Here is a 24,086-nt window from a genome sequence, read left to right as displayed (position 1 = left end):
ACTTATTTTTATAGATATTGGTCATTTTTTAAATATGTTCTCTCATTTGTAAGCTTTCATTTTTTTCCGTCCTAAAATCAAGATAAAAACTCAACATATTTTTTTTGCCAAGTCTATTTTTGACTTTTGAAGGTTTTAAAAGTTCAATTTTTAAATAAAAATGGACTTTAAAAAAACTTAAAAGGGGCATTAAAACACGATCTCTTTTTTTAGCTAACCCGGAGCCGGAGCCGTTTTTAAACGAAAACAACGGCTTCAGCTCCGGCTCCAGCAAAATATGACGGCTCTTGGCCCCGACTCCACAACGCTGCATTTGATTTATCATTTATTGTTCAAAAATTTTGTCGTCTGTAGTATGGGATTTAAATTAATACGACAATATTTTAACTAAATCTTTGTCTGCTAAAATTCTTTATAAAGTTAGACGAATTGTTGTGTCTGGTTGACTATCTAGGGTAATGATAAATCTATTGCCACAGGGTGTAAGGTCAACCAAAACTAATTCTAACAAAAGTTGGTTCTTTCCAGGGATCTATAGGTATAAGACAATTGTCGGTACATCCTCAATGATGATATACAAAGTTAGCCACTTTGCAATTATTGGTTGAAACGTTTAGGTACTCAACAACTCAAATAATAGTCCCCAAGGTTGTAAAGCCAACGAATAAGGAAAGTTATTTGAAAACTTTGGGGACTAGTGTAATAAAACGCCTAATGTCCCCCTTCCGTTCTGGTTTTTTTGTATGAAGAGAAATTTTACTTTTTGATCATTTGGGATTAACATAGATTTATCGTCCATTGTCTTATCCCCTGGATTTTTACAACATTTTACCATCAACTTTACCAGATTCAAAATTTTATTGTCCGGTACATGGACTAAATATTATAATGGATGTTAGTCTGTGAATAAAGATTTAATTCTTATTTTGGTAGGTTTTTAAATATAGTTTCCTTATGGATAATGTATTGTTGATTACATCAATTAAATCCAATTACACGACCTTTATCTAAAAGTCCTAACCCACTAGCATTCTAATGATTTACACCTTGTTCTGGGCCATTACATTCTTCCCAATTATTCTTCCAAGGACAAGATTTGAAATTTGTAAATAACTTTATTTTTAATATATTTCCCATTCTTTTAATCCATGAAAATTGTGTGATATACAGTTTGTTTGGGATAAGATTAAATCTCAGAAAAGTGTGATATCTTTAATATTACATACTAGCGGTTGCGCCCCTATAGAGGCCCCTAGGGATACTTGGGTAATAGGTTAGGGGAATTGGGGGTTTTGATTCAGCGTTTTTGGAAATCTTTTTACAAATAACGCGACTTTAGTCTATCGGACGATATCAAATTTTGTTGTCGGATTCTAAGAAAAGCTATACTATACGGTAGGGATGGCTTATTTGACTCCAGGTGGTAAACTAAAAGTTAAAACACGTCCCCTTACTAGTTGTAAAAATTGTGTATTTGATTTGTTGATTCAAACTGGCTGTGTCAAAACTTTACCAATAATTTCAAAAAGGTTTTGACTATCATAATTGGGGGTGTAAATCAATTAATCTTCCATCGTCTAATACCTCCCTGAATTATATTCTTTAGAATCAAAATAAATTTTAAGTTGTAACCTGACCTTTCATCACAAGTAAACTATCTATGGCTTTCTTGTTATCAGGGGTCATAAGGGATAAGACAATGGATGATAATTTATCTACGTCCCCAACGATAAACAAAAAAACTGTACATTGAAGTTTTGTCACTACTTTTTATGATCTAACCAAAATTCATAAAGTTTTACCTAAAGTTTTAGACCCAACAAATAACATAACATATTTAAAAAACTTTGGGTACCAGTGTAAAATACGATACAATGTCCCCTTCCACCCTGATTGTAATATATTTTAAAGTTTTGGTTTAACAATATTTCACAGAGTAAATTCGATTCATTCCCTTAAAAGCAATACAGGCGTTTATACAATAATACACAAAAGTAAACAAAACAAGGATGACAACATCCATAAAAGCGAAGCACTGAAACGGTAGGACAAACGGACACTAACACTTGTATAGTGTCAGAACTGAATAATCAGAATATAAATGTATAAATGTCGAAGCAAAATTGTAAGTAAAATTGTTGAAAAACTGCTTAATACAGAATAATGTTTATGGACATACTTACATTTTTAGGACTTGATTATAGAGTTGCTTTGCTTATAATATTGTACTTTGTTGTCCCAGCAATCAGTATACCAAAAATCAGATCAATCGGATTATTAGATCACATAAAAATTTTTTGTTAAAAAAGTAAAAAAATCAACATGTTTAAAATGGACGTACGGACATTTTGGTGATGATTATAGAGTTGCCACGCTTTCTAAATCGTACCTAACTACTACAGGAATCACCATGCAAAGTTTGAAATCAATAGGACAATTCTAACATGCCTAAATTAGCGAAAAAAGCTATCCGTTACGGACGGACGTACGGACGGACCGACCCTAATTATAGAAAAGCTTCCCTTTTTAAAATGTTACTTTAGAATTTAGATATTTTGTCTTGCTTGTTTTTCTGTAAGTTAATGGACAATCCCACTTATGATAAACAAAGAACCCCTTATGAAGATCAAAATTTGTTAATTGCAATGAATAAGAGAACGCAATAGTAGAGTTGTCATTCTGTTAAAATCAAACAACTAATATATATTATTTTATGTTCTTTAGACTTTAGAAACGTGTTTGATGATACAATTAGGCTATTTCATTGAAACCATGCTATTTATTTTTTGTCTGAAGCTAAATATTTCGATAACTACTGAAGCTTTGGATACTTTTATTTCAGTAACTACTGAAGCTTTGGATACTTTTATTTCAGTAACTACTAAAGCTTTGGATACTTTTATTTCAGTATCTACTGAAGCTTTGGATACTTTTATTTCAGTATCTACTGAAGCTTTGGATACTTTTATTTCAGTATCTACTGAAGCTTTGGATACTTTTATTTCAGTAACTATTGAAGCTTTAGATACTTTTATTTCAGTATCTACTGAAGCTTTGGATACTTTTATTTTAGTAAATACTTAAGCTTTGGATACTTTTATTTCAGTAACTACTTAAGCTTTGGATACTTTTATTTTAGTATCTACTGAAGCTTTGGATACTTTTATTTCAGTATCTACTGAAGCTTTGGATACTTTTATTGAACTTTCATTGGTTGGTTCTAAGCCTGTAGTGTCTAAACTTTTCAATTAATCTTTAGAAGGGATAATTTTGTTGATCATCATTGGAGACGTAAATGAATTTTCTATATGAATAAATTTTGATTTAGTTAGAATGTGTGAACACTTTGGCTTTATATAGTGCTTACACTTCCCTAATCTGTTTATCTCAGGGATGTAAAGGGATAAGACAATGGCCGATAAATTGTTGACATCCCCAATGATGATACACAAAATTTCCCCTTAGATTACAGTTAGTGGTGTTGAAACATTTGGACACTTAACTTGATTAACCAACCAATCAAAATTTACTAAAGTCCTCAAAGTTGGAAAGCTAAGAACGAACAAGAAAACGTTATTATAAAACTTTGGGGACTAGTGTAATAAACAGGCCAATGTCCAACCCCCCCCCCCCCCCTCCCTGTGTTCATATACACACATTGTACTCAAATATAATTATAAAGGCTAAACTAATTTAACTTATTTCGGGTAATTTTAACAATTTTAACATAATTTTAAACACAAGGACGTATATGTTCATAAGTATTAAGTAGGTACTATGTTTAGTAGAAATAAGCTAGATGACTTTAGATTAAGTAGAAAATATTGTTAGGGAGGGAATGGATATTGGGATGGTTATTTCACTAGTCCCCAAAGTTTTATTATAACGTTTTTTTTATTCATTGGCTTAACAAAATTGGGGACTTTGGGGAATAAGAATTATGTACAGCATGACCCTCGAAAAAGTATTTTTAAGCATCTGCAGCCCTTATTTCTCAATGAATTATAAAAAATGCATATGTCCTTGTTCTCCATAGTATTCCACATAGGTAGATATAAAAATATTTTTTTTACCTCCATTAACACCGGAGATTTTTAGAGCTAAAGTTTTGAAAAAGTGACTGAGGAAAAAGTAACTTTTAACATGATACGACTTTTTTAGCAAAATTAAGGTAGAAATCCTTTTATTTTTGTTACTAGCAGAAACTTTATACAAAAATGAAATAAAAAATTTAGTTTTTGAGTACAAAGCATTTTTTTACACATATTTTTTGAGTCTTTTTAGTTTAATGATATTTTGAAAAACTTACTTATTAGGCAAAATTTTTTAAGATTAAAAAACCAAATAAATCTTTATGAAAATAGCAGGAAAATTGTTTTTGTTTCACAATCCTAACTTTAATAACAAAAAAGTTATGAAGAAAATAAAATTAAAACATAATGATTTTTTTGTCTAAAAAGCTTAATTAACCCCCTATTAAATTATTGAGATGTCAGAAAAGTAGGCGGAGCAACTGTCATAATTAATCCTTTTCTCAAATAAGGGTTAATAAATAACCTAAAATTTGCAAATAATCAATTCATTCAGTAGTATTTCTTGCCATTAAAAATTTATATTTTTTGGTGGAATAAAAAAGAAATAATTAGGTAGTTAACTTGTTTTTCTTTGTGTCTCATTATTCAGTTGCCAGAAAAACATAATATAACCATCCAAAAAATAAGAGAAACAAAAAAAAAATTCTTTTTCTCAGTCACTTTTTCAAAACTTTAGCTCTAAAAATCTCCGGTGTTAATGGAGGTAAAAAAATATTTTTATATCTACTTATGTAGAATACTATGGAGAACAAGGACATATGCATTTTTTTATAATTCATTGAGAAATAAGGGCTGCAGATGCTTAAAAATACTTTTTCGAGGGTCATGCTGTACATTTTTAAAGTCATCAGTTCTTATTCAATTTGAGCTGATATTCAAATTAGTTTGCTAATTCGGACCTTATTTATTGGTCAGTTCGTTCATCAACTAGGAGGGGAGGGGATGGGGGGTATCTTTATTTTAGCCAGCTACGAGTATTACATTATAAGATAACATGAAAATATGGCGCAACATCCAAGTAATAATATACTTATCGTTTTGTTGGATTATTTGAAATAAGAATTATTTTGGACCAAAGTGACTTTTATTGAATTTCATAATAGTTAGATTTAGCGGATTACAGATTAATGGAGGGCGGCGCGGGGGGGGGGGGAGGCTTTACAAGTTTTGCCTTAAATCAGAGTGTTAAGATTATTTCCTTAATACAGTGAGGTCATATGCAGGGTGGGAGAGGACAATAGCGTAAAATTAATCTACATACTCTTAATTTGTACAACTTAATGTTTAATTTTACATATATGGACTTTGAGAACACTTTCTTTTAATCGTCTATCGCCCTATCATTGGATTATATCAAATAGACCTTAGCATACAGATATCTTGTTACTTTAATATAGTAGACAGACAGACGAACATTAATATTAAAAAAGATTAGATTTTAAAAAATTTAATTCTTTAGTCTGAAGTTTGATTCTAAAATATTTTAGGAAACTTGTTAAAAGCTTTAAAACTTTGTAATTACAATTATATAATAAAGGTTGTTCTAAATTAATTATGTTAATTTAGATTATTAGAAAATATTTGAAGAAATATTATTTTTTAAAAAATTATGAATATAAAAGATAATGGAGGAAAATGAAAAAGAAAAGAAAAAAATGAATCAAAAAGTTGCTTTCTTTATCTACCTAATTTATATATAAAAATAACAGGATGTCTGTCTTTCTGTACCAAAGGATCTCGTTAACCGGTAAACCGATATGGTTCTCTTTTACAAAGTTTCTTCTAATAAGACCTGGTAAGGTTTATATCTATTTTGGCTTCGCGTCATATCAAAGGGAAGAAGAGGTTGCATTAAAAATCCGTAAAGGTTGTGAGTTTTAAGTTCAAAACAGTAGTAGAACGATAAAAATGTATGTTAACTTTTTCAAACAAAAAAAATTTCCTATAGTTCTTTTAAATAAGAAATACACATATTTAGTGAATATTATTAGCCTTAATTAAATTTCACACCTTTACGGATTTTTTGCGCAACCTATTTCTCCCTTTTTAAATTCTAAATGCTTAAAATTTTTATTTCTTTTACAGTTTCCTTAATTTTCGGATAATATGTTGTTAAAATGAAATTATTTTGTGGATTTAAAGTGTAAATTGCTTATCCTCTTATCTACTCTAGAGTCTAAATAGTTAGAATGATGAAAACTCTCAAATTTTAGAACTTAAAGTTGATTTTAATTAAAGTTACATAACTTTTTGCAAATTATTTGATTATAGAGATGGCTCGCTTATAATATTGTATGTACGTACATTGTTGTTCAAGAAATCATTATTTTAAAAAGACCCGTCACCCAAATGTAAAATGTTTTCCACTAGGTAATAACTTTAATTTAAATGTTTATTATACTTGAGGGCAGTGTTGCGGAGCCGGGAGCCGTGGAGCCGCCATATTTTGTTGGAGCCGGAGCCGTAATTTTCTTTTAAAAACGGCTCCTGCTCCGGACTAGATAAATAAAGAGATTTTTTTTATAAATTATAATTTGGTAACTCTGTGTTGTCATGTGCAAATGCCCTTTTTAAGTTTTCCAAGTCCATTTTTATCAAAAATGAACTTTTAAAACCTTCAAAAGTCAAAAATAAAAAATATATTTTTTTTATGGGGGAAAAATATATGTCGAGTTTTTCTTGATTTTAGGTTGGAGCCAGAGCTGGAGCCGCACCAAAATCAAATGGCTCTGACACACTGGTCTTACCCATTAAGATTAATGGAAAAAATTATCATTAATTTCTTCCTTATCCCTTTCCCTGTAGGTGTTCAAGGTTCTAATATATTGAAATTCTAATATCTTAAGCTATCTTTCTATCAAGGTTATTTAAACTTGTCAAACATAAAACTCGAACTAAGGAACAGCAATTATAACCATTTAATTTTCGAGCGGTTTCCCTCAAAGTGCATATTCTATTAAAGTGAGAGGGGTTAGTTTTTCCTTTGTTTGTTTCATATTTTAGTTCAGGTTAGGTAAGATTCCATTAGAGAGCCTTGCAGGGTTATAGATACTTTACAGCCCTCCCCCTCCAGGAAGGAAGGGGACAATGGACTGTTTATTACACTAGTCATCAAAGTTTTATAATAATATTTTCTTATTCGTTTGGGGAATTTAATTATATTTGATTAGTTGGTTCATTAAGTTGAGTGTCTAAAAGTTTCAACCATTAATTGTAATCTACAGAAGAGTTAATTCAGTGTATCATCATTGGAGATACACATCAAATTATCGGCCATTGACTTATACCCTTAGATCCCTGATAATTTCAAAAATCTGAAATTGAATAGACTTTCCTGTAATCTTAAAAGAGTTTTATATCTTCATTCATGGAGATTTTTAAATTTTCAATGGATTATATGTTACATGTAAGTTGGTAGATTTATAATCTTGTATTTGGATTGAAAAACTGGTTTTGGGATGTTAAAAATTTTTAAATCCTTTTGTAACGAGGGAGGGATGAGACATTGATATGTAAATTATACTGGTCCCCAGAGTATTACAAACACGTTCGTTGGCTTTTAAACCTTTTAGGACTTTTATGATATTTTGAACAATTTTATCATTAATACCAAAAATTTTGAATCTAGAGAAAAATTTATTTTATTGATCATAATATGTGATGTATATCAATATAGAGTCCATTATCTTTTCACTTAAGATCCCTTCCCTGAATCCCTTCTTTCAATTTTTTATTTCCAGTATGGCTTCGAAACCGATTAATATCCGCTGGATTAGAACCTGTTCTCAGCCATACTTTAAAATCATGTATTTTACACGAATGATGAAATTAATATCAATTTTGTTAGCCCGGGCCTTCTGCCTCTCGGAGCTAACAAAATTTATTTAATCTTATAATTTTTTATTTTAATATCCGTGGAAAGCTGTCTATAATACGATGCGAAAAATAACTATTATTATTTGATATGTTATCCAATTACCATTATTTTTAAATAATTTACTGTAATTTTTAAGGAAACATGCATGCGACTACTGTGACAAGCTGTTTAGAAGTAAAGAAAAATTAAGAGACCACCAGTCTGTTCATACAAATATTAAATATCCTTGCACCATTTGTGGTAGCCAGTTTTCAAGGTAGATAGATAGATAGATATACAGATGGTCAGACAATTACACACAACAGACAGACAGACAGTCTGTTCATACTAATATTAAATATCCTTGTACTATTTGTGGTAGCCAGTTTTCAAGGTAGATACATAGATAGATATACAGATAGATAGATAGACAGATAGATAGATAGACAGATGGATGGACAGTCTGTGCATACTAATATTAAATATCCTTGCACTATCTGTTGTAGCCAGTTTTCAAGGTAGATACGTAGATAAACAGATAGACAGACAGGCGGATGGACAGTCTGTAAATAAAAATATTAAATATCCTTTTAGTATTTGTGGTAGCTAGTTTTCAAGGTAGATAGATATACAGATGGACAGACAATTACACACAACAGACAGACAGATAGATAGACAGTCTGTTCATACAAATATTAAATATCCTTGTACCATTTGTGGTAGCTAGTTTTCAAGGTAGATACATAGATAGATATAATAGGTATCTACTAAAGTTTAAAATAAATTTATATTTAAAGGATTTCTACAAATATTTTAGAAGATTTTTTGAACATAATATTTTTTGAAAATTTAAATTTATTTTAAACTTTAGTTTTACATTGACATCTGAAGAGTGCAAACATGCACGAAACAATTTGTAATGTCTCAATAAATATGTAAAATTCATATTTTGTTTGTGAGTGAACCTATTATACATAGATAGATAGATAGATTGACAAATGGACAGACAGACAGACGAATGGACTGTCTGTTCATAGGTAGATGAGATAGAAATATTATTTATGAATAGATAGATAATTGGACAGATGAATAGATAGATAATTTTATCGATGAATAGATAGATATTTGGATAGATGGATCGATAGATAGTTAAATATAATTTGTGAATATAGATTGATAATTCAATTGTAAAGATGGATCAAAAGATCGATTAATGTATATGAATATTTTTATTTTAGAATCCCCACCCTGAAAGCTCATATGAGAATCCACAATGACCCATACAAGTGTCCAGAGTGTTCCAAAATATTTGAAACTGGTCAGAAATATAGGGAACATATGAATACTCATACAGGTAGGTAGATAGATAGATAGACATATAGACAGATAGATAGACATACAGACAGACAGACATACAAGTGTCCTGAGTGTTCCAAAATGTTTGAAACTGGTCAGAAATATAGGGAACATATGAATACTCATACAGGTAGATAGATAGACAGATAGACAGCCAGATAAGTAGACAGCTAGATAAGTAGACAGACAGATAGATAGACAGACAGACATACAAGTGTCCAGAAATATTTTAAACTGGTCAGAAATATAGGGAACATATGAATACACATACAGGTAGGTAGATAGATAGATAGACATATAGACAGATAGATAGATAGACAAGTGTCCAGAGTGTTCCAAAATATTTGAAATTGGTCAGAAATATAGGGAACATATGAATACACATACAGGTAGATAGATAGATAGCCAGATAGACATATAGATAGATAGACATACAGACAGACAGACATACAAGTGTCCTGAGTGTTCCAAAATATTTGAAACTGGTCAGAAATATAGGGAACATATGAATACTCATACAGGTAGATAGATAGATAGACAGATAGACAGACAGACATACAAGTGTCCAGAGTGTTCTAAAATATTTGAAACTGGGCAGAAATATAGGGAACATATGAATACACATACAGGTAGATAGATAGATAGATAGATAGACAGCCAGATAGATAGATAGAAAGACAGACAGACATAAAGTGTCCAGAGTGTTCTAAAATATTTGAAACTGGTCAGAAATATAGAGAACATATGAATACTCATACAGGTAGATAGGTAGATAGCCAGATAGACATATAGATAGATAGATAGACATACAGACAGACAGACATACAAGTGTCCAGAGTGTTCCAAAATATTTGAAACTGGTCAGAAATATAGGGAACATATGAATACACATACAGGTAGATAGATAGATAGATAGACAGACAGACAGACAGACAGACAGACATACAAGTGTCCAGAGTGTTCCAAAATATTCGAAACTGGTCAGAAATATAGGGAACATATGAATACACATACAGGTAGATAGATAGATAGCCAGATAGACATATAGACAGACAGACATACAAGTGTCTAGAGTGTTCCAAAATATTTGAAACTGGTCAGAAATATAGGGAACATATGAATACTCATACAGGTAGATAGATAGACAGCCAGATAAGTAGACAGACAGATAGATAGACATACAGACAGACAGACATACAAGTGTGGTCAGAAATATAGGGAGCATATGAATACTCATACAGGTAGATAGATAGACAGATAGATAGACATACAGACAGATAGATAGACATACATACATACAGACAGACATACAAGTGTCCAGAGTGTTCAAAAATATTTGAAACTGGTCAGAAATATAGGGAACATATGAATACTCATACAGGTAGATAGATAGACAGATAGATAGACAGACATACAGACATACAAGTGTCCAGAGTGCTCTAAAATATTTGAAACTGGTCAGAAATATAGGGAACATATGAATACTCATACAGCCTACAGGTAGATAGATAGATAGACAGCCAGATAAGTAGACAGACAGATAGATAGACATACAGACATACAAGTGTCCAGAGTGCTCTAAAATATTTTAAACTGGTCAGAAATATAGGGAACATATGAATACTCATACAGGTAGATAGATAGATAGACATATAGACAGATAGATAGAAAGACAGACATACAAGTGTCCTGAGTGTTCCAAAATATTTGAAACTGGTCTGAAATATAGGGAACATATGAATACTCATACAGGTAGATAGATAGACAGATAGACAGATAGATAGAAAGACAGACATACAAGTGTCCTGAGTGTTCCAAAATATTTGAAACTGGTCTGAAATATAGGGAACATATGAATAATCATACAGGTAGATAGATAGATAGACAGATAGACAGACAGACATACAAGTGTCCAGAGTGTTCTAAAATATTTGAAACTGGTCAGAAATATAGGGAACATATGAATACTCATACAGGTAGATAGATAGACAGCCAGATAAGTAGACAGACAAATAGATAGACATACAGACAGACAGACATACAAGTGTCCAGAGTGTTTCAAAATATTTGAAACTGGTCAGAAATATAGGGAACATATAAATACTCATACAGGTAGATAGATAGATAGCCAGATAGACAGACAGATAAGTAGACAGATAGATAGATAAACAGACAGACAGACATACAAGTGTCCTAAGTATTTCAAAATATTTGAAACTGGTCAGAAATATAGGGAACATATGAATACACATACAGGTAAATAGATAGATAGATAGATAGATAGATAGATAGACATACAAGTGTCCTGAGTGCTCTAAAACATTTGAAACTGGTCAGAAATATAGAACATGACACTCATACAGGTAGATAGATTTAATTGGGGAGTAGATGGTACATATTACATGAAAATCTGGTGCAACATCCAAGAGATAATATATCGATCATAAAACTAAATATTTTAGGTGCAAAGCCATTCAAATGCGATGCTTGTCAGTCGGCCTACAGGTAATTTATTTTCTAATAATAAACACTTTGCTAAAAGTCATATACAAATGGATATAGAATATACGTAGATATTTTTACAGGAGAAAAATTGTCAATTTTGCTACCTAACACGAAACTCAATTATTGGTCAGTTCGTTCATCCATTAGGAAGGGAGGGATGGGGTAATGGGGGTTGGAAGGTGGAAAGTGAAGGGTGTTTAATATTTTTGTAGAGGGTAATTAAACCCTCCCTACTTACAGAAAGCAATCCCCTTACCCCCTACATAGATATGAAAAAATAGCTTTTAATATTTAATTTTTTTTAGTTCTTCAAGTTCATTGAGTCACCATAAAAAATCCTGTTCTCTTTATATCAATTTATTACAGGTAATCTTTAAAAACATAAACGGTTATAAAGGGGGTGTTGAATAATATAAACCCCGAACAAACATATTATGCAAATCTGAATTTTCAAAATAGCAGCTTTATTATTCATTTAGGATGATATTACAAAAAATATGAAATGTAGATGCCTCTTTTGGTTACAAAATTCCACTGTTATTTTTTAATTAATCAGCACCAATAAAGCACAAGATCTCAAAAACAGCATTTGGGGGAAATACTGGTGAACAAACATATTATGCAAATCCAAAACAAAGCAAAAAACGGTTTTTTGGCACTTTTCTCTTCTTTTTAAAGATTGATTATGATAAAATAATAATTTTTAAAGGGATTTATGCACTAATTATTATGAAATATAGTATCAGGTAGAAATTAATGATTTTTCTAAATAAGAAATGTTTGAAAAAAATAAATTTGATCCCCATCACTTTAGAGGACAGCTGCTGACCCCCAGTCTTATGGATGAACCTAAATACATGTTAAAGATAAAAATTACCCTGAAAAGTATACAAAAATGTTTTTTATGTGTTAAAAAAATTCATTTTAAAATCTTGATTTTGAGGATGATGACCTTTCAGATGCTCTTGTTGGTGGTGATGGTGAGCCAAATGTTATCTAAGTACATGCCCATTACAACAACTTGTCTATTAACCTATGTACCATTTTTTGTAGTCATAGCAGCCTCCAATGGAGCCTTCCAACAAGAAATATAACCATCTTCTAAAAACTACAGTATTCACCTTATGAATTGAAGTAAATAAAATTGCAATTCTTTTTTTTTTCAATAATGCTGGGCTGGAGGATGCTATAACTACAAAAATTGGATCATAGTTTAATATATAAGTTGTCATCATGGACATGCACTTTGATAACATTTGGCTCACCATCACCACCAATAGGGGCATCTTAAAGGTCATCATCCTCAAAATCAAGATTTTAAAATAGATTTCTTCAACACACCAAAAAATATTTTTGTATAATTTTCAGGGTAATTTTTATCTTTAACATGTATTTAGGTTCATCCATAAGACTGGGGGTCAGTAGCTGTCCTCTAAAGTGATAGGGATCGAATTTGTTTTTTTCAAACATTTCTTATTTAGAAAATTCATTAATTTCTACCTTATACTATATTTCATAATAATTAATGCATAAATCCCTTAAAAAATTATTATTTCATCATAATCAATCTTTAAAAAGAGGAGAGAAGTGCCAAAAAACCTTTTTTTGCTTTGTTTTGGATTTGCATAATATGTTTGTTCACCAGTATTTCCTCCAAATGCTGTTTTTGAAATCTTGTGCTTTATTGGTGCTGATTAATTAAAAAATAACAGTGGAATTTTGTAACCAAAATAAGCATCTACATTTCATATTTATTGTAAAATCATCCTAAATGAATAATAAAGCTGCTATTTTGAAAATTCAGATTTGCATAATATGTTTGTTCGGGGTTTAATACTTATTTATCGCATCGTATTATAAGCAGCTTTCCGCGAATATTAAGATGTACAAATATAAGATTTTAATCTAGTCTTTTGTAGCCCCGAGATGCCGACTATACGGGCTAACAAAATTTGTTTTTAAGTAAAAAAAGATTATTTTCAAAAGTATTTGTAAAATATATTTTATTTCAGCAAAGAAAGAAGGAGGAGCCTGTTTAAAGAATATTATACAATTCATCAATAACATCAAATTAATATCAATTATGAAAAAAAATCATATTTTGATCCATTACAAAATATTTTTGGATGTCATATTGTTGATGTATTGCAATTTTAGATTAACCTTAAAAGAAAAGTTCTTCTTATTTTGAAAAAAAAATGTCTTCTTAGCTTTTATGGTCTATGATCATATTTTCATGAAAATCAAAAAGCATTTTGAGATGTTTTAAGATCAAACAAAAAAACGTATTTCTTCCTTTATTGTCTTCTTATTGTTTACTTGTACTTTTATAATTACTTATAATTTATTCTTCTAAATCTACAATTATTTACTATTTTTCTAAGCCTTTTTAGTACAAATTAAGTTAACCTTTTTGTATAAAAATAGTAAGCTTTTTTATGTCTGTTCATTAAGATCTCTAAAATCAATTGTAGGGAAGCTTCATGCGGGTCCTAGGAAGGTTTTAGGTTATATATCCATTTACTAGGGGCGAAGTTGCTAGTTTCTTAAAACTGGACTTTCTTCCATTTTGTTGTTTGTCAAATGTTCTTTATACAAACTCTTTATTAAGCACTGATAGAAAGAGAGGGGTAGGTTTCTGGTAAAATCCGTAAAGGTTATGTGTTATAAGTAAAAAACAGTAGTAGACAATAAAAATTTATGTTAACTTTAAAGAAATTTTTTTTTGTCTATTCTATAGTTCTTTTCAATAAGAAATACACATATTTAGTGAATATTATCGTTCTACTACTATTTTTAAGCCTTAAAACACACACCTTTACGGATTCTACCTGAAACCTACCCCTCTCTTATATTCTGGTTCTAAATACACGTTTTCTCATTTGTTGGCTTAAAAACTTTAATTAAATCTTGATTGGGTTATACAAACTAGTACCATTAATAATTTTAATGTACAGAAGTGATAATTTTGTTTTGGAGGTGTGCATTAGTTTATTCCCCATTGAAAAACAGGTTATATTAAAAGATTATACATTGTTAGTTTGTACCTGTCAATCAAGATTAGATAAGAGTCCCCAAACATTTTAATCCAACAAATGAAAGAACATAAACTTTGGGTACCAGTACTGTTCTCTCCTTTTCAAACTTTGGGTACCAGTACTGTTCTCTCCTTTTCAAACTTTGGGTACCAGTACTGTTCTCTCCTTTTCAAACTTTGGGTACCAGTACTGTTCTCTCCTTTTCAAACAGTCTTCGATTATTAGTACAACAATTGATTGTAAATTAAATTATGAAATTGTGTTATGATTTATTGTTATTGTATTTTTTATTATTTTAAAAAAAAACTTGTAATTTATTAAATAAATAATCGTATAGGTACTTGAATTATTTTATTATTTTTATTTTGGTATTTTAGCTACGTAGTTACTAAACACCTAGCCTGTGTCGTATTGGAAATCCACAGTTTTATCTCTGCGATTTTCTAAGAAAAAACATCGATTCGCAAATTAGCCCATTACTTTGTCCTAATTGTCCTAGTAAATACTGCATCGCGTATAAAGTTCATGTCAAAATAGAGGCCTCTAGTGGCACTTTAGATGTTTTTATTTGTCAAAGACTCTACGTTACTTCTTTATGTTACGATAATTCTCTTTATGTTACGTTGAAGTCTCCCATATATTTTTAAAATTTTCGATTTTTTTTCATTTCTCTTGGGAGGGTGGTTGTACCCTCCCCCAAAATAGTTAAAAACCTTCCTGGAACATATGAGAATCTACCCTGTTATGGAGAACCCGATCGGTTAGCGAGATCCTTCGGTACAGACACACAAACAGACAATCATCCTGTTACTTTAGTATAAGGATTGTATAAAAATTGACAATGACGTACGGACGGACTTCTTGGTAAAATTATATAGTTGTTGGGAATTCTAAATCGTACCTCACTTTCAGGAACTATTACGCAAAGTTTCAGCTCGGCTAAATTAACCAGCTCATACCAATAACGAAATTAATTCGGAAAAAAATCACGAAACCTATACGTGTTTTTCAGCTGTCGTTGGGGGGCAACACATCGTAAAATTGACGACCTCTCCATTTGCCCCCCAAATATTATTTTAGATTTAATTCCCTTGTTGGTTATACCTTATTCCTGTAAATTAACAATCTAATACGGATAGAATGAGCAACCCTAATCGTAGAAAACTTTCCTAGCAAATATGATTAGATGGAACAAGTTTGACAACATCCATATGTGGTGCACCTCAAAAAGAATGGATAAACTGAACAAATGAGTTCAGAGCAGATGGTTAATGACCACAACAAGAAAAGAAAGAATATTCATAAGCTCATATAAAATCACGAAACCTTTAAAATTAAGGTTTTTAAAAGCGAATCTTTTCTATAATTAGAGTCCGTATGTCCGTCCGTAACGGATAGTTTTTTTTGTTAATTTAGGCATGCTAGAATTGTCATATTTCTAGACTTTGCATGGTGATTCTTGTAGTAGTTATATACGATTTAGAAAGCGAAGCAACTCTATAATCATTACCTGAATGTCCGTACGTCCATTTTAAACATGTTTTTTTTTACTTTTTTAACAACAAAAATTTATGTGACCTAATAATCCGATTGATCTGATTTTTGGTATACTGATTCCTGGGACAACAAAGTACAATATTATAAGCGAAACAACTCTATAATCAAGTCCTAAAATGTAAGTATGTCCATAAACATTATTCTGTATCAAGCAGTTTTTCAACAAATTTACTTATAATTTTGCTTAGACTCTCATACATTTATAATCTGATCATTCAGTTCTGACACTGTACAAGTGTTAATGTCCATTTGTCCTACTGTTTCAGCGCTTCGCTTTTATGAATGTTGTCATCCTTGTTTATCTTAGAAGCATTACTGACAAACAGACGGTCAACACAATGTATAGACTATATTAATATTAGCTTCTACCAATAACAAAATTAATTCGGGAAAAAAATCACGAAACCTATACGTGTTTTTCAGCTGTCGTTGGGGGGGGGAGGAGGGGCAACACATCGTAAAATTGATGACCTCTCCATTTGCCCCCCAAATATCATTTTAGATTTATTTTGCTTGTTGTATATACCTATTTCTGGATTAATATGTATTTATATTTATCAATGGAAATTCAGCTGTGAATCTCACATTTATAGCACTACGGACAGACAAATTGAATCATAGAGTAGTTTCGCCACTAAAATAAAAATAATATGGTATATCATGTATTTATTAGACATCTATATAACAACAAAATAATTTTTAATTTAACATAAATTATTTAAATATTAAGCTTATTTTTAATACCGTTTTTAGTAGCTCATAGATCTTAAAGGATAAGACAATGGACGATAAAATCATGTAATTCCCAAATGATGACAAACAAAATGACCTCTATCTAATCCAAATAATTAATTGAAACGTTTCAGCTAACAAAGCATGATTAAGTAACAGTACCCGGGGAGGGAGGGGACAATTGGCTGCTTATTGCACAAGTCCCCAAAGTTTTATATTAACCTTTTATTATTCATCTACTTTACAACTTTGGGAACTTTAATTGATTTTTGATTGGTTGATTTGTTAAGTTGAACCCATTATTGTAATCTACAGAAGGGATGATTTTATGTATCATCATTAAAATATACACCTATTGTCTTATCCATTAAGTTTTGTATAAATTATTATTGAAATTAACAACAACAAAAAAGCTTTTAATTTTCTCAAATAAGTCGACAGCAAAAACTAAGATTTACTAATATTTATATATAATATAAATATAATAACTTTAGTATATTTTCTATATATATTATTATATTGTTTTTTGTTTAATTAACATCACAAGTTTGTTTAAAACAATTTTTTGTACAATTTATAAGTTTTCATAGATTTTTCGCAATGAACACCAATTTTTGGAGGATCTTGGACAAAGTAGCTTCGGACAAAGAAGCTTCAGGACAAAGTAGCTTCAGGACATTTACTTAAGCAAAGTAGCTTCCTAAGAAAAATAGTCTCCAAAATGGCCGCAGCTCGCGGCCACCTGGCCTGCCTAGCCGAGGGCGCTCGGCCCCCTAGCCTTTAACCTAACCTACGTTAGCCTCAGAACATTTATTTAAGAAAAATATCATCAACTGTTAATTCATAGTTGGTTTAGAATTTCGAGGATTTTGCAAAAAGTGGTTTATAGATTTTTACAATTTTCAATATTGTTTTTACATTTTTTAATAATGTTTTTACAATTTTTTGGTTAGGTTAGGTTAGGTTATTGGCTAGGGGGCCGAGCGCTGCGGCCATGACCTTTTTTAGGAGGCTATTTTGTCCTGAAGCTACTTTGTCCGAAGCTACTTTGTCTGAAGCTACTTTGTCCGAAGCTTCTTTGTCCAAGATCCATTTTTGGAGGGTAAAATACCAGAAGGATCGTAAGGAATGAGGCAATGGACGATAAATTTATGTACAGGATATCTCCAATTATGATAAACAAATTTACCCATTCTTCGGATTAACATTATTTTTAAAAAGTTAGGTTTGAATCAAAATATTAAGTCTAACCATTGAGAGATCGTTTTATTTTAATAAAATTTTGGTTACAAGTAAAATTTACGGTCTATTGTCTCCTCCCTTCCAGATGATATTTGTATAAGAACAATCCCTTTAAATAAAACTATTATGCAAACATTTATAAATATACTTTTAACAATAAATCAGGCGGTTTGCCTCCAAGTGCCTTGTTGAGCATAACCCCCCCCCATCCCTCTATTTTGAAAAAATTGAAAATAAGGAATGGGGGGGGGGGGTGTAGGTTTATTTCTTGTTTTTGTTTATTGTCACTTTAGGCTAGGTTATGTTGGGTTATATTTGGTAAAGGTAATAGGCAAGGCATAAAGAAAAAATCCCTACCTCCCTTATTTTCATTTTAAAAAAACGGAGGGGGGAGGAGTTGTGCTCGCTAGATAAAAGATCTTAAAAATATACTTTTTCGTTAATTCCTTGGTATTAATGAGTTTATAATATTTTCCAGTATGGTATCGAAACCGATTAATATCCACTTACTTAGAACCAATTCTCAGTCATACTGGAAAATCATGTATGGCATCGTATTACAAACATTTCTGTAATACGATGCGATAAATAACTATTCTTCTTCGTATATTGCCATTCTGGTTATATCTCCCCATATGTTTCCTAAAATATAAAAACATCAGGTTAGTATAGCTAAAAACTATTCTAAGAATAATACCTGAAAATATAATGGCATAAAACCGTCAATGGAGCAATGTGAAGCTTACTTAAACAGAGCACAAAATCGTTTTAGTAGTTATTAACATATTCGGTTATAGGGTCAGTGAAACCCAGTAGGTATTGGCAATTACTCTTGGGAGGAATGTGGTATACAAACCAACCCACAATATAATTTTAAACCTTCCCAGGACTTATAAGAAGCTACCTTCTAAAGGAGAACCTTATCAGTTCTGCGGTTAGCGAGATCCTTCGGTAAATACAGACAAGCACAGATTCTGTTACTTTATTGCATGGATGAACATACTTAACCTTAGATATTAATTCTATATATTTTGACATGTTGTATAGTGACTCGTTGGTCTAGGGTTTTTATCCGCGTTTCGGGTGCGCGAGGTCCAGGGTTCAATTTTGAATAAGGATTGCTGTTGTTAGTCTATTTATTTAGATATTTGTTAAGTACTATGCTCTTATTTTATATTTATCCACAAGCAGCCCGGCTAGCTCAGTCGGTAGAGCATGAGACTCTTAATCTCAGGGTCGTGGGTTCGAGCCCCACGTTGGGCGACCAATCCTTTTGGGCTTCTGAGATCAGTAGATATAAATAATGTATTAAATTAAAAACTGTCTTCTAATACTCCTTTTAATAAAAAATTTTCTCGTATTCATTCGAATCCGGTGGATAGGAACCAGTTATCATCCATACGAAAAAACTATGTCTAGCATCGTATTATATCCAGTTTTCTATGAATACAGAAATATACAATCATAAGATTAAAACCAGTTTTTTAGCCGGTTGCTATACACGATTTTTCAGTTTGGGTTAGAACCGGTTCAAATCCAGCAAATATTAATCGGTTTCGAAGCCATACTAGAAAATATATATTGATATCTATAATACAAAGTAGAACGATGTCTGTCTGTTTGTCTGTCTGTCAGTTTGTTTGTAGCGAAGTATCTCGCTAACCGCTGAACCGATCGGGTTCTCCTTTACATGTTAGCTTCTCATAGGTCCCGGGAAGGTTTATACCTTTTTTCTTGGGGGGGGGGGGGACACCCCTAACCCCCCAAAAAAATGAAAAATACCCCCTCCCAAAAAAAAATTTAAACCAAATTAAATAGTGGGGTCGACTACCCCCCCCCCCCCCCTAGATAAACCACACTTTTCTGGGATCTTGCTGAGTCAAGTATCAACTGTGGGGAATACCAAAGGATGACTCCATGCAAAATTTGAGCCGGATCCGGCCAAAATCGGCCGTGAATTTTATAAAAAAAAACACGTTTTTTTCCGGTTTTTAGGGAATATTTGAAAATCCAGCCCCCTCCTGGGTATGCCCCAATATTAATTTTTGCTTTTAGGTCTGATCTGAATTCCTCAACATTGGATATGACCCCTAAAGTTTAAAAAAAAATTTAAAATCCGGTCTTTTGACCGGTTTCCGGCCATTTCCGGTGCAAAAATTTTTTTTTTTAATCAAAATTTCATTTAAAATTTAAGAAATATGCTTTAAATTCCATTTTTCATTATTATTTTTTTAAAAATCAAAAACCTTAGGTAATGAAGATAATTTTAGCAACTTAAAATGTGAAAAAAGGTTGAAAATTAACAAACTTATGTCAATTTGAAAAATATTGGTAAATCCTATTAAATTAAAAACTGTCTTATAATACTCCTTTTAATAATAGTTATTTCTCGTATCGTATTATAAACGGCTTTCCGCGGATATAGAATGTACAGTTATAAGATTAAAACTAGTTTTTTTAGCCCCGTGGATAGGAACCGGTTCTCATCCATACGAAAAAACTATGTCTAGCATCATATTATATCAAGCTTTCTACGATTATAAAAATGTACAATCATAAAATTAAAACCAGTTTTTTAGGTAAATCGCCCCCCCCCCCAAAAAAAAAAAATCCCCCCCCCCAAAAAAAAAAATCCCCCCCAAAATTTTTTCTAAAAATTTTCTTTAAAATCTAAAACACGAAAAAATAGTTTGATCAAACCTCTTGGGGCAAAGCCCCTAGAGTTTAGGGGCGAAGCCGATAGTATTTATATATTTGAGTACTATGCTCTTATTTTATAATTTTGCACAAGCAGCCCGGCTAGCTCAGTCGGTAGAGCATGAGACTCTTAATCTCAGGCTCGTGGGTTCGAGCCCCACGTTGGGCGACCAATCCTTTTCGGGTTCTGAGATCAGTAGATGTAATGTATTAAATTAAAAACTGTCTTATATTTTTTTTTGAATAAAGATTTTTAAAAATTCTCGGACGAGCCCATTGAAATTTAGTTTCAATAATAACAAGTGCTAATAGTTATTTATCGCATCGAATTATAAGCAGCTTTCCTCAAATATAAAAATGTATAAATATAAGGTTAAAACCAGTTTTGTTAGCCTCGAGAGGTAAAAAACACGATCTTAGAAAACTTGTATTAATTCTATGATTTTATTAAAATTACTGTCTGTAATACGATGCTTTTCACGATTTTTTAGTTTGGCTTAGAACCGGTTCGAAATACAGCGGATATTAATCGGTTTCGAAGCCATACTGAAAAATATATATTGATATTCATTTATATTTTAACTTAACATTACAAGCCGTAAAATCTAATTTATACTAAAATGTGTTTTGGAGATGTCGGGGATCGAACCCGAGGCCTTCTAAATGCAAATCAGACGCTCTACCACTGAGCTACATCCCCAGTTGTAATAATGGAGAAATATGACGTATAAAATTATAATTCTTTTAAATAGATGTTATTATATTATGTATTTTCACAGTAGCGTTTGATAGGTTATTTAAGATTAGGTAAAAATTAATGGGTTAGAGCCCCCACCCTTAGCTATAAATATGAGAAAAGCTACTGTGGAAATATGACAAAACCAGCTACTTCTTTTTCTTTCCATGATCCAATTTATATCAATATAATTATAACTAATAAAATCTAAAATATAAAATTTTAAATCTTCAAAATTAAGACTGATCTTATTTTGAAAAGTACGGAGGTTTCGTGAATGCTTTGTTTAAATTATGGCGCGTCACTATTTTGTAGATATCATTTCAAATATATGTAGGTAATATAAGTTTGTATTTTGAGTTGATTTTCTAATTTTATTTTAATTTGAACAGGTAAAATATTGTTAAGGACATTATTTCATGAAGGAAATCAATTTGAAGTATGGCTTCCAAACCGATTAATATCCAATGGATTAGAACCGGTTCCAAGCCGTACTGAAAAATCATGTATTGCATCGTATTATATCCAGTTTTACAAATATAAGAATGTAAAATCTTTTTTTTTATCTTATAATTGTACATTTTCATATCCGTGTTTAAAATACGATGCGATAATAGTTATTTCTTTCATCGTATTATAAACAGCTTTCCGCGGATTATAAGATCAAAACCAGTTTTTTAGCCCCTAGGCGCCGAAGGCACGGGCTAAAAAAGCTGGTTTTAATCTTATGATTGTACATTTTTATATTCGTAGAAGGCTGGATATAATGCGATGCTAGACATAGTTTTTTCGTATGGACGAGAACCGGTTCCTATCCACCGGATTCGAATGAATACAAGAAATAACAATAATTGTTTTGTTCCTACTAGCCTCTAGAGAAAAAGAGGGGATATCAGGAAAATAGCCAAAAACCTCCTCGGGAAATTTTTCATGCTACCCTGAAAAATACAACCATTGCGAACCATTAATTTCCGAGAAATTTAGATTTAGGCAAATATCCTTATACTTCTTTTTATTATATTAGCTGCTTCGCCCATAGCCTTTTTTCGGGGGGGGGGGGGGGGGGTGTCCCACCCCCCAAGATAATAGTTATAAACCTATTCGGGACCTATGAGAAGCTACCCTGTAAAGGAGAACCCGATCGGATCAGCGGTTAGCGAGATCCTTCGCTACAAACAAACAGACAGACAGACAAACAAACAGACATACATCGTTCTACTTTGTATTATAAATATATATACTCATATTTTGCTCGAAATATACAAGTAGCCCCTTTAGCTCAGTGGTAGAGCACTGGTCTCGTAAACCAGGGGTCGTGAGTTCAAACCTCACAGGGGGCAAAGAAATTTTTGTAGCTTTGTTTGTTGTAATATAATAGCCTCTTGGAGCACTGTAGGGAATTTCAATTTTATTTCTTTAAATATTTTTTTTCTGTAGGCGTTTTATCTTGGTAGGGATGCGGTACCCTCCCCCAAAGTAGTTAAAAACCCTCCCAGGACCTACTAGGAGAAGCTACACTGTAAAGAAGAACCATATTGGTTTAACAGTTAGCGAGATACTTCGGTAAAAACAAACAAACAAACACACATACATCCTGTTACTTTATTATAAGGATATGTTCTTCGATTTCCTTTATCTGATTCTAGAGGCCTCTAGTGGCACTGTAAACAGTTAGGGAGTTGAATCAATTTTTATAGAAGCAGAAATAAAATCTATGATTATGGTTTGGACCCTTTAAAACTGTAATCTACCCTTCCACTTTCCCCTCTCTTGGTGAAGATATCTTCAACGCCGATACGATTTTTGAAATATAAGATTCCACTTTTGTCTCTCTTGTTGAAGATATCTTCACCAAGAGAGGCAAAAGTGGAATCTTAAATTTCAAAAATCGTATCGGCGTTGAAGATATCTTCACCAAGAGAGGGGAAAGTGGAATCTTACATTTCAAAAATCGTATCGGCGTTGAAGATATCTTCACCAAGAGAGGGGAAAGTAGAATCTTACATTTCAAAAATCGTATCGGCGTTGAAGATATCTTCATCAAGAGAGAATATTTTTAAAAATTAGATCTTTTGTGATTTCTCTTGGAAGGGTGGTGGTACCTTCCTCCAAAGTAGTTATAAACCATCCCAGGACCTACTATGAGAAGCTACACTGTAAAGAAGAACCATGTTGGTTTAACAGTTAGCGAGATCCTTTGGTAAAAACAAATAAACACACAGACATCCTGTTACTTTATTATAAGGATATGTTCTTCGATTTCCTTTATATGA

The 24,086-nt window shown here is 31.7% G+C and overlaps 2 protein-coding genes and 4 non-coding genes across 6 annotated transcripts in view; 4 read left to right on the top strand and 2 right to left on the bottom strand.

Annotated features, from left to right (window-relative positions):
* LOC145325862 (uncharacterized) overlaps positions 1 to 14,435 on the top strand; it is a 36,291-nt gene extending 21,856 nt beyond the window's left edge. Inside the window, exons 17-21 of the mRNA XM_080168830.1 lie at positions 8,108 to 8,227; positions 9,189 to 9,304; positions 11,769 to 11,811; positions 12,117 to 12,177; positions 13,824 to 14,435. Of these exons, the coding sequence (XP_080024956.1) occupies positions 8,108 to 8,227; positions 9,189 to 9,304; positions 11,769 to 11,811; positions 12,117 to 12,177; positions 13,824 to 13,850 (367 nt within the window). The 3' untranslated portion in view covers positions 13,851 to 14,435. The remainder of the gene's footprint in view (positions 1 to 8,107; positions 8,228 to 9,188; positions 9,305 to 11,768; positions 11,812 to 12,116; positions 12,178 to 13,823) is intronic.
* A 4,546-nt stretch (positions 14,436 to 18,981) lies between these two features.
* Positions 18,982 to 24,086, bottom strand: part of LOC145325606 (uncharacterized) — a 30,846-nt gene continuing 25,741 nt past the window's right edge. Inside the window, exon 9 of the mRNA XM_080168567.1 lies at positions 18,982 to 19,022. Coding sequence (XP_080024693.1) covers positions 19,002 to 19,022 — 21 coding nt within the window. The 3' untranslated portion in view covers positions 18,982 to 19,001. The remainder of the gene's footprint in view (positions 19,023 to 24,086) is intronic.
* On the top strand, positions 19,571 to 19,643 carry TRNAK-CUU (transfer RNA lysine (anticodon CUU)). Its single transcript has one exon. It is a non-coding gene; the product is annotated as a tRNA-Lys (tRNA).
* TRNAK-CUU (transfer RNA lysine (anticodon CUU)) lies at positions 21,174 to 21,246 on the top strand. The gene has a single exon. It is a non-coding gene; the product is annotated as a tRNA-Lys (tRNA).
* On the bottom strand, positions 21,706 to 21,777 carry TRNAA-UGC (transfer RNA alanine (anticodon UGC)). Its single transcript has one exon. It is a non-coding gene; the product is annotated as a tRNA-Ala (tRNA).
* TRNAT-CGU (transfer RNA threonine (anticodon CGU)) lies at positions 23,082 to 23,153 on the top strand. The gene has a single exon. It is a non-coding gene; the product is annotated as a tRNA-Thr (tRNA).

The sequence above is a fragment of the Acartia tonsa genome, chromosome 8, assembly GCF_053477335.1.
Source record: "Acartia tonsa isolate MP-2025a chromosome 8, ASM5347733v1, whole genome shotgun sequence".
NCBI classification, from domain to species: Eukaryota; Metazoa; Arthropoda; class Copepoda; order Calanoida; family Acartiidae; genus Acartia; species Acartia tonsa.
This window is presented reverse-complemented; position numbering and strand designations above follow the sequence as displayed.